The 15390-nt window shown below is 38.7% G+C and overlaps 1 protein-coding gene across 1 annotated transcript; it reads left to right on the top strand.

Annotated features, from left to right (window-relative positions):
• The first annotated feature begins 2912 nt into the window (after positions 1-2912).
• LOC101387488 (olfactory receptor 4X2-like) lies at positions 2913-3842 on the top strand. The gene has a single exon (XM_004436967.2). It carries the CDS (start codon positions 2913-2915, stop codon positions 3840-3842), a length of 930 nt encoding a protein of 309 aa, XP_004437024.2.
• The last annotated feature ends 11548 nt before the right edge of the window (positions 3843-15390 follow it).

Raw genomic sequence — 15390 nt, 5'->3', positions numbered from 1 at the left:
GGATAATGAACTCATGTACCCAATACCCAGTTTCAATAATTATCAATTTAACACAAATTTTCTTTCATCTTGCCAGGGTATCTCAACAATAACACTATTGACATTTTGTGTCAGATCATTCTTTGTTGTTGGGAGCTCCCCTGTGTGTAGTAGGGTGTATCGTAGCATCCCTGGCCTCTCCCCACTAGGTGCCAGTAGCACCTACTCCCCATCCAGGTTATGACAATGAAAAATGTCTCCAGATGTTGCCAAATGTCCTCTGGGGGAAAAATCACCCCCAGTTGAGAACCACTTATCTATACCCTCTTTCTTACCAAAGACAAGATGAAGTACTATTTCAGTTTTCTGACACTTGTGGCCCATATTCCTTGGACCCATCCTTTGAATGGTGTCATTTAATATAAACCCATATCTTTGAGTTCATGATAAGCAGGAGCTATATCTAATTGACCTCTGAATGGTATAGCACCACAGATAGAGTAAGTTCCCTGTGAACATTGGGTGAATTTAATTTTTTCACATTTCCTATTGATTTCTGTAGTTATGTTACGTATAAGGAAGTGTGAGATTTTGGTATCCAGGTCCTGCATCCCATGAGGTAGTCAGCCTGATTAGGAAGGGAAGGGTATGGCTATCTGGGGACCAATCTTCTCTCAATTGATCATCACACCTTCCCCCGTGGTATCTCTCAAGTAGAGTGAACTCAAGGCTGAGCTGCCAGAACTTTGTTTCTCTGTGGAACACTTGGGAGGCAAGTCTACTTTGCTTTTGTTTTAAATCATGCAGAATAGACACAGTGGCTTAATCTCAGCATTCCCAAGCCTGAGGATGCGGGGGGTGAAGATCCTCCATCTGGCGACTCCTGTGAGGTATGAACCCTGATTGGTAGCTAGGCTTTAATGCTAACTGGGAAACCTAAATGAGCTGAGGGCTGTTCTCAGGGCACTATTTGCATCTCTGTGGTCAGAACAGAAAAAGGAACTGTGGTGGGAACAGCAAAGCCACAGAAACATCGGGGTGATATTTGGTTTGTGAGCATATGCTTCTTTAGGATGATGAATACAAGTCCACTTTGAAAGCAAAGGGAATGTTGCCATGAAGCACAGGGCATTTTACAAAGTGCTCTCTCATTGGTCTGGTCTTTGCCTGTGGCAAGCACAGTGCCAGTAATGAGGTTAAGGGATGGAGAAGGTGTAGTCTCAATATTTACTGAACATCTACAACGTACTGAATACTGTGCTAAGAAGTCTAGGGCAGATGTAGATCCACTCTTCACTTGTTCTATTATGATCATTGAATGCTTTTTGTGGAGGCTCTTCAGTAAGAACTGGAGATGGAGTGGTAGCAAGATATAATCCCTGCCCTCAGGAAGTTCACATTTTAGTGGGGCAGATGGTCATGTAAAACAACTACAATTCAATGTGAAAAGTGCTGTGATGCCAAAACATCCTGAAGGAAGAGGGCCATGACTGTAAGGGTCTGGATTGTGGAGATGGATTTCCTGCCTCTGAGAAGACTCCAATGTTGCACAGAGGAAGGGAATTTAAGTTTCCCTGGGATGGGCTGGGAGTGGGATTTATGATGCCCACAAGTGATTAGGTTTATCTCCATGCTACAGTTTGGACCTTGAGACTCTGAGATGTTAAAGAACTTTCTAGATAGCACACAGATACTATCTGAAGAAACCTGGATATAAACCCAGGTGTCCAGACTGCTAGCAGTGCTTTCTTTGATGAATGGCTTCTTGGTAAAATTCTCCAGCTGCTCTGAGAGTTTAGGGCTAGCCTCTGCCCTCCATTTGTCTCTGTAATAGTAAATTTTATCCATGATTTCCTTCTGGCTCATGGTTGTCCTTAATCACCTGAGCCTGTCCCCAGTCCCTGCACGAAAGAAGCTTTGTGGCATGAGTGGACGTCATGTGACTCTTAGTGTCAGGTGCCCCAGAGTCTCACTGTACAAGGGGCCGTGTTGATGCACACAGACCAGTCACCTTGGACAAAGTCCAGTGAGCATTCTTGGTGACGCCCTGAGGTGTTGGAAGGCTGGACTGTGGAGAAGCTTGTGTCAGAGCATGAGTGGGCACACTGAGTGGAGAGGTGGTTTGTATTTCTGTAGAGATAGGGGTCATATGATTGGAGGAGATGAAGGTATCAGTAAGGAGAAGAATTGTACATGAATTGAGCTGGATCCTTAGAAAGGGACAAGATCATCAAGTAACCAGGTGTAGAAGGAGAAAATTAAGAGGAGAAAGCAGAAATAAGGGGGAGTGCTGAGTGTCTAGGGACATCTCTTTGAAGACTGTGAAGGGAAGTGGTGAGGGGAGAATGCTGTTCTGCAAACCAAGGACAGAATGAGAACAAAAGGAAATGGGATGAAGGAGAGCTTCAGGCGAAAAACAAAAGCATTCAAAGACGGCGGAGAAACATCTAACATGGAGACAGCAATGCTATCCTTGCTGCCCCACATCATCCAATGCGGCATTCAACTCTTAACAGATCTCCCTCCTCTGGTCTGTTTCTACTAGCCCAATCTTTACAAGCAAATGATTTTCCTTGCAGTTGACAACCATTCGTGATCATTCCCCATTGTCTGTGGGATAAACCTCAAAGTCCATAACAGTCCTTCATGAACTGGTACTGGACTCTATCTCCAGCTTTACCTTTGTGATTCTCTGGTTTACTCCAGCCACACATGGATCAATTTTTATAGCTTTGTAGACTCTTCTGCCTTTTTGGAATGCTCTTCCCTTCTTGCACATGTAACTAACTCCTACTAATTTTTCAATTTCCAGCTCACAAGCTTTTCAGATACGCAAGAGATTATTATGTAATTCAACCACTTAAGGAAGCAGTCTTTTATTTTGTATCATTTCAGATCACCCCACCCAATTACTGCCTCCTGGTGGTGACCTCATGGCTAACACACACAATGTGACTGAATTCATTTTTCTGGGACTTTCTTCCAATCAGGATGTGCAGAAAGTTTGCTTTGTGATATTTCTACTCTTGTACACAGCAATTGTGCTGGGGAATCTCCTCATTGTGCTCACTGTCATGACCAGCAGAAGTCTTAGTTCCCCCTTGTACTTCTTCCTCAGCTACATGTCCTTCATGGATATCTGCTACTCCTCTACTACAGCCCCCAAACTCATCTCAGATTTGCTGGTTGAAAGGAAAGCCATATCTCTGTGGGGCTGCATGGCACAGCTTTTCTTCATCCACTTCTTTGGTGGTGCTCAGATTTTCCTGCTCACCGTGATGGCCTATGACCGCTACGTGGCCATCTGCAGGCCCCTCAACTACACCACCATCATGAACCGGCAGGGGTGTGCTGTCCTGGTGGGAGCAGCATGGGTGGGGGGCTTTGTACATTCCTTTGCCCAAGTCCTTCTCATCTTCCACTTGCCCTTCTGTGGCCCCAATGTGATCGACCACTATTTCTGTGACCTGCTTCCCCTGCTCAAACTCGCCTGCTCTGACACCTTCCTCCTTGGTCTTCTGATCGTTGCCAATGGGGGGACCTTGTCTGTGATCAGCTTTGTGGTCCTCTTAGCCTCCTACGTGGTCATCTTGCTCCATCTGAGGACTCGAAGCTCTGAGGGGCAGGGCAAGGCCCTCTCCACCTGTGGGTCCCACATCACTGTGGTTGTCTTGTTCTTTGGGCCCTGCATCTTCATCTACCTGAGGCCTTCCACCACCCTGGCTGTGGACAAGATGGTGGCCGTGTTCTACACAGTGATCACCCCACTCCTCAACCCTGTCATCTACTCCCTGAGAAATGCAGAAATGAAGAGGGCCATGAGGAGGCTCTGCATCAGGACAATGAAACTAGACCTGAAATAGAGGCCAGGTCTTGATATTGATCTTTCGGTTTATAATTATGCTGAGTCCAAACTGATGGGGCAGAATGGGATCAAGAAAAGTTCACAGGACTTGTTAGTTCTAAAGCTATTCTCACTAGTTCCTATCTTCAAAAGCTTCATTCTAATCACTTGTAAAATATTTCCTGTTATGGATGTACTATAACTTAATTAACCATTTTCTGTTTGATGTTTAGATCATTCCCAAGTTTTTACTACTATAAATAATTCTGTGGTAAGTATTCTTGAACAGAAATATTTATACTTCTGATTTTCTTTCAGACTCACTTGCTATAGTAAATTTACCATGTTAAAAGCTATAATGACTTTATGCAAAGTGTTAAATTGATTCTTAGAAAGGTTGTAATAATTCACCTTCCTTCTGAAAGTGCTCTTGACAGAATTGAACACTGTCATTAAATTTTTTTTTTATAAGAAATGATTTTACATAGTCTCAAAGTATCTCCCCACAAGATACTTATTAATGGCAAAAGGAAAAATGTAACGCTGCAATGGAGAAACCTGGAAGACATTTCCTTGAACTATTACTCACAGTCAGCGTTATCAGTATTGAGACTGGAGAGACACACGATATCATCACTCTGGTATTGTTACCAAAAATACATAACCTGAATCTAATAATGGCAAAATATCAGGCAAACCCCAATCGAAGAACAGTCTGTAAAATTACTAGCCTGCATTCTTCAAAAGCATCAAGACAAACAAATTGAAGAATTTTTCCAGATTACAGATAGAGGATAACTAAATGCAACCTGTGGTCCTTGATTAGATCTCATGCTAAATAAGATCATTAGTGGGCAAAAATGCTGAGATGAGATAATAACATTGTATCAAAGTTAATTTCCTGATGTTGATAATTGTAGTATGTTTATGTCAGAAGATGTCCTTGGATAGAGGAATTATTTACTAAGGTATTTAAAGGTAAATGGGCATCATGTGGTCAAATTTCAGACATTTCCATCAAAACTTCTATCTACCTATCTATCCATTTATCAATTGAGAGAATGAATAATAAGGAAAATGTGGTAAAATACTAATATTTGGGGAATTCAGATTAAGGGTATATAGGAATTCTTTGTATTATTTTTATAACTTTTTTGTAAGTCAGAAATTATTTTAAAATATAAAGTTAAAATATTTTGCAAATTACATAGGCATCTTGTTTAATTTGCATTTTTTTGCTTTTTTTGTGAATGAGGAGGGTTGTTTTAATGTTTAATTAGCTTTGAGTCTTATATACAAAGTTTTAAATGTTTGAAGCTTTATATTTCTACATAGTAAAATCTATCAGCTTTTCCTCTCGATTCTTCCATGTATCTGTTTAAATTATTTTACATGATTAATTAAATTTATATTTTCTTTTAAAATTACTTAAATTTTAATTTTATGTGGTGCAATGGCGATATATTCATAAGGTTTTAAAAATCAACAAAATAAAAAGATACACAAGTTCAAAGTTTCACTCCATTCTTTTCCCCATTCCTCCTTTCCCCTTTCCCATATCCCCACTAGATGAACACTTATCTCTTTCCTGTATTTCTTTTGGAGTTTATTTAATCAAATACAAGTATAATATATGTGTTCTCATTTATCTCTACCTTTCGCATGAACAATAACAGTACGTAAACAGATCTGAAACTTGCTTTATTTACTTAACAATATATCTTGAAGATTCTTGTATATTAGTACAAGGAAAACTTCCTCTTTCTTTTCTTACAGTTTTGTGGTATTCATTGAATTGATGTACCATCACTTACTTAAGCAATCTTCTACTGATAGACATTTGGATTGTTTCCAAATAGTGTTGCAGTGAATAACCTTGATTTAAATACGTACATCTAAACTAGGAGATATCTCCAGAAATGAAACTGCTGGATTATATGTACGTACTTGTATTTCATAGATATTACCAAATTGCCCTTCATAGCAGCTGTACCTATTTGTACTCTCACATGCAATTCTGCCATTCCCATAAAATTTTTTATTAAATTTGGGATTTTACTAATCTGATAGCTGAAAAAATGTGAGGTCAAATAATTTTGATTTACATTTCTCTTATGTTGAGTGAAGTTGAACATCTTTTCATATATTTAAAGTTCATTTGTATTTTCTGTAAACTATTCCTATCATTTTCTCATATTTAGATTATAGGTCTTTTTATTATCTTCCAAGAACTAGTTATATATAAAGATTTGTCCTTTCTGATATGAATTGTAGATTTTTATCCCTGGTTTGGCCTTTTTTTTTACGTTGTTTACTGTATTTATATATATATACACACACACACACACACACACACACACACACAGAGAAATCTTTGGTTTTATGTAGTTAATTATCATTGTATTCCTTTGTGTCTTCTAGAATAGCCAGGACCACACTGTTTCTTATTATGGAAGCTTTATGAAGGTAGAAGATGTTTTAATATCTAGAAGGCTAGTTTCTTCTCATTGCTCTTCTTTTTCAACGTTCTCCTGGGTATTGTTTCTCCATATGAACTTTAGATTTAGTTTTACTTCTCTTCCTGTTCTATATCCCCCAAAGAGCTTGTTATTATTTTTATTGATGTCACCTTACATTTATAAATGTGTTTAGAAGGATCAACATTGTAATGATGTGTCTTTCCATCCAAGACTGTGGTTTGTCTTTCCATTTGCTGATGTCTTCTTTTGTGTTCTTCAGTAGAGTTTTAAAGTTTTTAATAAATCTTTTAAAATTGTATTCTCTTAGTTTCTGGCTGTTTGAGATATAATTGGCATATAACATTGTGTAATTTTAAGGTTGTACAGTCTGTTGATGTGATGCACATATATATTGCAAAGTGATTACCGTTAATAGGAATAGTAAATAACTCCATCACCTCAGATAATTACCATTTTTTTTGTGTGTGGTGAGAACATTTAAAATCTACCCTATGAGCAACTTCAAGTATACAATACAATATTATTAACTATAATCACTATGCTGTACATGATTTCCCTAGAACTTATTCATTTTATAACTGGAAGTTTGTACCCTTTGACCAATATCTCCTCATTTTCCCCACCTCTGGCCCCTGGCAACCACCAACCTATTCTCTGTTTCTGTGAATTCAACCTTTTTATCTTCCACATATAAATGAGAATGTACAGTGTTTGTCTTTCCCTGTCTGATTTATTTTACTCAGCATTACGCCTTCATGGTCCCTCTATGAAGTCACACAAGACACGATTTCCTTCTTTTCCATGGCTGATTAATATTCCATTGTGTATATATCACATTTTCTTTATCCATTCATCTGTAAATGGATACATAGGTTGTTTCCATCTTGCCTGTTGTTAATAATGCTGGAATGAACATGGTGAGCAGATACATCTCAAGACACTGATTTCATTTCCTTGGAGATACACCAGAAGTGGAATTCCTGGATCATAAGGTAGCTCTATTTTTAATTTTTAGGAACTTCCATACTGTTTTCCATAGCACCTGCACAAGTTTACATTACTACCAATAATACAGAAGGGTTCTCTTTTCTCCACATCCTTAACAATACTGGTTATCTCTTATCTTTTTGATGGTAACCATTCTAACAGTTGTGAGGTGATATCTCATTGTGGTTTTGATTTGCATTTCCCTGATGATTAGTGATGCTGAGCATCATCTCATAAATCAATTGGTCATTTGTATGTTTTTTTTGCAAAAATGTATTCAGTTCCTCTGCTGATTTTTTACTCAGATTATTTTATTTTTGTTACTGATTTTTATACCATTTATATATTTTGGATATTAATCCTTTATCAGATGTATGATTTACAAATATTTTCTCCCATTCCATAAGTGTATTTTCATTTTACTTTTAACTCCCTGTCTTTGCTTTTAGACAGTTGTATTATAATGGTCTTGGAGAAAATCATTTTGTATTGAAATTTTGAGATGACCTATTATCTTCAAGAATTTAGATGTCCAAATATCACCCCAGATCTGGGAAGTTTGTAGCCATTATTTCTTTTATTTAGCCTTCTATCTCCTTCTCCCTCTCTTCTTCTGGGACTCCAATAATTCAAAGAGTGTTTCTTTTAATAATATCATGTTGTTCACGCAGACTTTCTTCACTCTTTTTCATTTTTTTCTGTTTTCCTCTGACTGGATAACTTCAAATATCTTGTCTTCTACTTCACAGATTATTTCTTCTGCTTGATCAATTCTGATGCAGATGTTCTCTGTTGCATTTTTCTTTTCACTCATTGTAGTCTTCAGCCCCATAGTTTCTGTTTGGTTAGCTTGATTGTGGTAATCATTTCACAATGTATTCGTATATCAGAATATCACGTTGTATACCTTAAATATACACAATTATTACCTGACTACCATACTTCAATAAAACTGGAAAAAATTTAAAATAAACCCACTATTTAGTTATTTTTATTACCTTTCTAAGTAAATGGTGTGTGTTTATGTGTATGTGTGTGTGCACACGTGTGTGTGAGTGTAAGATAGGGAGGTGTGATGTGAAGCAGAAAGGAAGTGCTCTCAATGCACACATGGGCCATTGTTTGTATTTCTTCCTTCCATTCCATTCCATAAGGATATGCCCCAATCTGTTTCTATTCTGTGTAGTCATGCTGCTTCCTCAAAGTTCTGTGTCTTTGGCCAAGTAAATTAGGAAACAATGGTATAAGTATAGCCTCTTTCTCCTAACCATAACCCATCTGAAACACTGCAAGAGCTCAAGCCTTTGCTACTCCTAAAAGTCCTTCCCAGGTTCTGGATGTAAGCTAGCTGTTAAGGATATGTAAATTTTTTTACTCTCTGGAGGATTTTTAGTGAGAAGTTGAGAAAGGCTGAGCCTATAACAGTAGCCAATACCATTTAGTATGAAACTAATAAATTAGAGAGTTATTGATGCATATACAGTTTAACATAGGTTTCCTTAAGTAGTGAGAGTTTCTGGGGCTTTAAAAATAGAGTTACACAATTTATTTGGGCAAACATATGAAACTTTGAAGAAGAAGCATGACTACACAGAGCAGAAGCAGATGGGTGGCGTATCATAGCTCAGTTTCCTGCTGGCCTCTGTGCTTCCTAATGGGGCACCAGCTCCTGGTGACTTATTCTGTGTGGGCAAGAAATGTTACACTTAGACATTCAACACAACTGGGAAATTTATTGGTTGTATGCGTTTGAACAAGTCTCTTAATCTTTCTGAGTCCCAGTTAGCTAATCTGTCAAATGGGAATACTAGTTACTACAGTTGAGTGTTACTTTGACTATGTGTGAGATGTTAGAAAGAAAAGCTGAAAGACATAATACTGCCCCACAAATTGTAATGTGCTATTACTTAGGATATTGACTAACAGTTAGGGAACTCTAGTCTTTCTGAAGCCCTTATCCATGAAAACCATGTGTTGACAAATTGTATAAAATGCTTAGAACTTTAAGAATGAGCAGCTGGAAGATCCCAGCACCAGGAGACAGGAAAAAGCTGGTTTAGCCATGTTATCAGCACATGGGGTAACTTTGCCCAAGTACTTTTTCCTCTTTGGCTGTTTTCCCACCTTTAAAGCAAATGAGTCGGACAAGATGAACTTGAAGGCCCTTCCATGACAAGCCTTCTATGGTCAGATGACATGGAGTATGTGTATGAAGTGGTCCAGGTCCACTTGATTAAAGTTTCCCTGGACATCATTGGTGCAATGAGGAGTGACAGCAGAATAGCCCACCAAGAGCCTCTTGAGGATACTGTGGTGGGGCAGAGGGATGATGTGATATTGGGTTCGCCTCTGTCACTTGCTTGAAAATACAGAGGGAAACCTCTTGGGGCCAGGACAAGAGGGGGCTAATCATGAGGGGGCAAGTAGAAGTCCCAACTTTATAATTGGATTCATTAGAGATCTGTTCCTTAACCTCTGAGGGAAGCAATTGGGAAGTTGACTTTTGCTCCTCCTAGAAAATCCCCAGACAGAGGATGCTAGAAAAGTTCAGAGAATTCAATTCTCTGATCTCAATTTTCCATCTCATATACCTTAAATGTTTCCAGTTTCACAGTCAAGCAAATGTTTTCCTCAATCCTCATTTTAGTAGGTTTTAGGGTAGACTGACCCTATTCTATTCCCTTGTAACTTTCTTCATGAGAAAGTCATTAAGTGCTGAAGATGGTGGCACACGGAGATGGCAGCGTTGATGGAACCTGGTGAGACCATAGGGGAAGACCAGCATTAAGTAGTGCCTTAATACATGGAACAGATTCTAAGTTAGTTGATTCATTGAGCTTTTCCCATGACAGGCAGACCCTCAAGTAGAGTCTTTCACACACATTGGCACCTTTCCTTGGTGTTACTCTGGTTTCCACACACTTCTGTACTTGGGGATCCTTTCTTAGAATTGCTCATGCTTTCAGCCAATGGGGCCGACTTTAGACATCATCCTGTTAAAGTTTCTCCTGCCTATTTAAAGACAGGTGAGAAAGTAACTCTATAGCTTGGCTTAGAGCAAATGTTATAGTCAATCTCACCAGTGCTAGTGGTAACATGGTGAGTGTGGAGACAATTGCAAAGCTAATTTTCAATCAACTGTGGAGTCATGCATTTTTCAAAAATATTCTTTTGAAAAATTCAAGAGGCCTGGCTAAGACATTTTCACAACTAGACTTCTCTGGGAGAAATGAAGGCACCAGCCCTATTCGAGCCTGAATGGAAATTAGGCTATGCAGAAACCTGAATTTTGTCGAGGACCAATCTTGAACATAAATTTCTAAGTTTTAGATCCATGAACACTAATATACTCTTTATATTTTTTTGATCACTTTATATTTAGACTTTGTTGGTGAAACAAATATCTGTTTTCCTGGGGTGACCTATGCAAATGAATCCATTTTCTGACTACAAAAGATTCAGAAGATAAAGTTAAGGATCAAGGAAACAAACAATATTCAGGGCGGGTTCATTTACTTAATCCCTATTGGGGCATGATTTGGAATTGTTTTCAAAAGGAAGAGCTTTTTTTTAGTATACCAGATATCCTCACACATACTTTATCCTCTGTGCTGTTTATAGGACACTTGCAGTGATACCATGGTTTTGAAATTGATGTAGTGCCAGGTGGAGGATTCAGGTATCAAACCTAAGATACTTTGTGTAACATCTACTGAGTTCCCCACCCTGTGCAAGCTGTGACGGTGGATAGAAGATAGACTTCAAAAGCCTTCAAGAGGTTACATTCTCTTTTGTTGGAGAAACCTGACAAATACATTTAAAATAGCTAAAGGATAATTTAAATTTGGATGACAAACTGCTAGAGCTAGAGCTAAGATGTCAAGTCACCAAGGCGCATCTTGCAAATGCTTCTTTTCCTGGCAACCCAGTTTGCTGACTCCTGAAACACCTTCTCCTCTCCAGGGCCTCTAAGTTTTACACAGGCTGTCCCGGCAGAAATTACACCTCAGGAAGGTGAAGAGGTGAAGTTGAGTCACATTATTGTGCATTTTATCACTGTTATTTCTTTTAGGTCTTGACTCTTCAGCTTTGCTTTGACTTTTGTTTATACATTATTATCTTCTCTCTCCATGCTCTCCCTCCATTATGAAATCCAGCTTTGGGTGAGCACCAGGAGGAGGAGTCAATGGATGTGATGAGCACTGAAGCAAGTATAGGATGAGAATAGCCACAGAGCCTGGCCTCGTCCAGGCTCTGCACCAACCCACTGTATGATTCTGGGGCCTGATTCCTCTTCTCTTTCTCTATCTGATCCCCCGGGGTTGAGCTATGTGGGTTCACACAGTGATGCCCATGAGGTGGGACCTGAGTGGGCCTTCTGGGAAGTGTCCCACAATGCTGAAGGAGCTGGATGTCCACCTTGGGTTCTCTTTTTCTTATGGGAGAAATTGTAGGCCTAGGGGGGTCCTCTCAGTGCAGTGCTGTGTTGGTTTTGGGGGGGGGTGATGCAGTCAAAGTTAAACTGCTCATCTTATCTTTCTAAAGTGGTCTTTCTTGGTCGCTGTTGTCCAGGAAGGGATGTTTCAGTCTCATCTTTGGGTTTTGAGGTTTACACAATGGTGTCTTGCCTATGGATAGTTGCTAGTTGGTCTTCTTGTGAGGGGGACTGAAGTTGTGAATAATCTATGTCATCTTATTGATAAAATCTACTGGGGATATTGAAAGGCAAATTCATTTAAAATGTCCAAAACAGAATTCTCATTATTCCCTGCTATTCTTGTTCTCCCACAGTCATTTGTACCTAAGTAAATGGCAACTCTGGTTTGATTGCTCAAGTCTATTTTATATATATATATTTTTTTAAAGTGAGGTATAATTTACATAACACTATATTAGTTCAGTTTCAGGTGTACAATGTAATGATTTGATATTTGTATATTTTGCAAAATGATCACAATAAGTCCAGTTAACATCGTCACCATATATTGTTACAAAAAAATTTTTTTCTTGTGATGAGAACTTTCAAGATCTACTCTCCTAGCTACTTTCAAATATGCAACACAGTATTATTAACTGTAGTCACCATTCTGTACGTTACAACCTCATGACATTTATTTTATGACTGGAAATTTTTACATTTTGACCCCCTTCACCCACCCCTCCCTCCCCCTCATGCAACCGCCAATCTGTTCTGTATATCTATGAGCTTGATTGTTGTTTTGTTTTGTTTTAGATGCCACATGTAAGTGAGATCACATAGTATTTATCTTTTTTTGTCTGACATTTCACTTTGATTGCTCAAGTCTAAAAGCTTGGTTGTATCCTTGATTCCTCTCTTTCTCTCTTCTCCATCAAAACATCAGAAAATCTTTTTAGTTTGCCTTCAAAATTTATCCAGGATCTGATCACTTCCTAAAACCTTCAGTGCTACCACCCTATCCCAAGTCACAATCATCTCTTGATTGGATTATATGATGGTCTCCTAACTGGTTTATTTGTATTTCCCCCTTCTTTCTCCTCAAGACAGCAGACAGAGATCTTGAGAAGAGATGGCCTTTCCTCACTACCTTGTATAAAACAATACGCAGCAGCATTCATTGTAATCCTTAATCTATTTTATTTTTCCTCACAAGACTTACTATTGTCTGACCTTTATATGAAGTTTTATTTGTTCATTGTTTGTCTCCACTTCCATTGTGTCCTGGTGAGGATATGAAGGTTGTAACCTCCATGAATCTAGGGAGTTTGTTTTTTCTCTGCCAAATCTCCAGCACATAAAAGAGTGCTTGGCACTTAAAGGACCCAAGACCATTTTCTGAATGAATGTGTGAATGAATGGATGGATGAATGAGATCTCTTTCTGAGGAAGTTCACATTAGATTACATTATTATTACCACTATCATTATTGATGGAGAAGGCTGAGACACCAGGAGAGTAAGTGACTTATACATGAATCCATGAATGTTAGGTGGATGGTACAATGGAGAGAGTCTAGCTCAACTCTGTCATTTATGTAGACGTGGACACAGGGGAGGGTCAGGAGTGGGGAGGTGAAACAACGTGGCTTAAGTTAGATGGTTAATCAATTACTGAACCAGAGCTGGTGCCCAATGTCCTGGCTCCCTGTCCAGTTCTCATTTTCTTCTCAATTCATTCTGCTTTTCATTCTCAGTCATCCAGTTTGGGAAAAGTTCTCTTTATGTCTTCCCTTTAACTTTCTTCCCTTACTACCTCATTATTGGGTGCAAAAACTTTACAAAAATCTCACTAAACTAATTGAAACAGACTTTGAACTTTTACAGTCATAGTTTAATTGGCAAAGTTTCACATGAGAGAAAAGAAATTCCATAAAGAAGTTGTTCCCTTGATTATAGCATGTGGCTTAATTTATTTTAAATAGTTCGAGGATTTAAGCATTTAATCATAACTCTTGGACTTTCAGTGGGTGTGTAGGTTTTCTACATCAAAATCCGGATCTTAAAATCTCTAGGCTTGCTGCTTCCTGTGACATTTTTTATTTCTTAGATATTATAAATTCACATATAAACCCAGATCTGGATACCCTGAATCTTCCTTTTTTTGTGATTCATCTTAGCCATCATCTACTTTGTTTTCTAAAAGCTCCCAGAAACACTGGTGATTTGTTCTTGGGGACAAGGTCTGAGCCTTGAAGTGCAGTAGCAACTACCACCCAGTACCATCAGAAAGCAGCCTATTGTTGGTGAAAAACCGCTATTTCTGGGTTAGTAACCTGAAAATAAATAGTATGTGGCTTTGGGAATCCAATTAATCTCTTTCAGCCTTGTTCACCTCATCAATAAATGGAGGAGGTCAGAATAAAAGATCTCTAAATCTGTTCAGCTCTGCTCTCAGAATAGCTTAGCTAAGCATGACCTGGACTTTGCTCACTGGGGACCTTCAGTGAAAAATCAGCTCAGTGGGTAACATTAGTCAAAGCACTTTGCTTGTTCAGGGACTAGAATTCCTGGAGAGGAATCCAATGCTCCATCCCTCCCAGTTTCCCAAACCAGATCATCTCCTTGAGTGATGATCTATTCCAGCAGAGTGGTTTACTTCATGCTGAATTGGAGGTAATTTAGTGCATTGAGAGCCATCTGATCCAATTCCTTGTTCTAAGGCAGAACAAAACCACACCAGATTTTCTGACCTAAAGGTAGATTATATGGCTGGAAGTAAGTTGCAAGATCTCTAAGCAGCCAAAGGACCTAGGGGAAGTCAGTTTCTAGCTTTGAGCCCCAAGTGTTCTTTTGTAAAATGAGCAGGTTGGGATGAAGATTTTTTTTGTGTGAGTAATGCATTCAATTTATTTATTTATTTTTATTCTGGTAAAATATACACAACATAAAATTTGATGAATTTTAACGTCCTTTATAATTGGGTTTCTGTGAGATAACATTTGGGAATTATGAAGTGGGAGCTCCTGACTGGGAGAGATGTTCCATTTCTTCATCTGAGATCAGTCACATCAGCACATCAAGTTCTCTCTTATGTTTTCTCTGGTGATTGTCTGCATTCTGTCAATATGCTGTGGGCCAGAGTCCAGCAGGTTGCCTGACGGAGAGTCTACACACTCAAATGCCGATTTATTCACTTACATGCTGGTCACTTTTTCTTTCCATGATTCTAGGTGAGGCAGCATTGTCGGGAGAGAGGAGGTATTTCTTACCAGTTCAGTGGGAGAGATGGTGGGAATGGGTGAGGGGTGAGGTAGCAGAGAGAGGAATAAATACAGAAAAGGCAGAGATGACAGAAAAGGAAAAGATAGTTTGCAAAGAGGAAGGCTATCATGTATTCCTTCTCTTAGGGATGAAGGCTGGAAAAACTGGACCCTTCATAATTCTGTGCTTATGTCTGAATGATCTCTCAGATTGGTTTTAGGATATTTTCCTTAGTTTCCCTAATGCATCAAAAAAGCTTGAGTTCATACTCATATAAGAAATATTTGTTTGTGTCAGTGAATAAATATATCTTAGACTTCTAACAAAAGGGAATATTTAATTTTAACTCTTCAATTATGTGTTATGTACTTAGAAATTTTATAGGGCAGTGGTTAGGGAGCATAGGATCTGTGGTTAGGC

Source organism: Ceratotherium simum, chromosome 34, assembly GCF_057802395.1.
Source record: "Ceratotherium simum simum isolate JZ-2026a chromosome 34, ASM5780239v1, whole genome shotgun sequence".
In the NCBI taxonomy this organism is placed as follows: Eukaryota; Metazoa; Chordata; class Mammalia; order Perissodactyla; family Rhinocerotidae; genus Ceratotherium; species Ceratotherium simum.
This window is presented reverse-complemented; position numbering and strand designations above follow the sequence as displayed.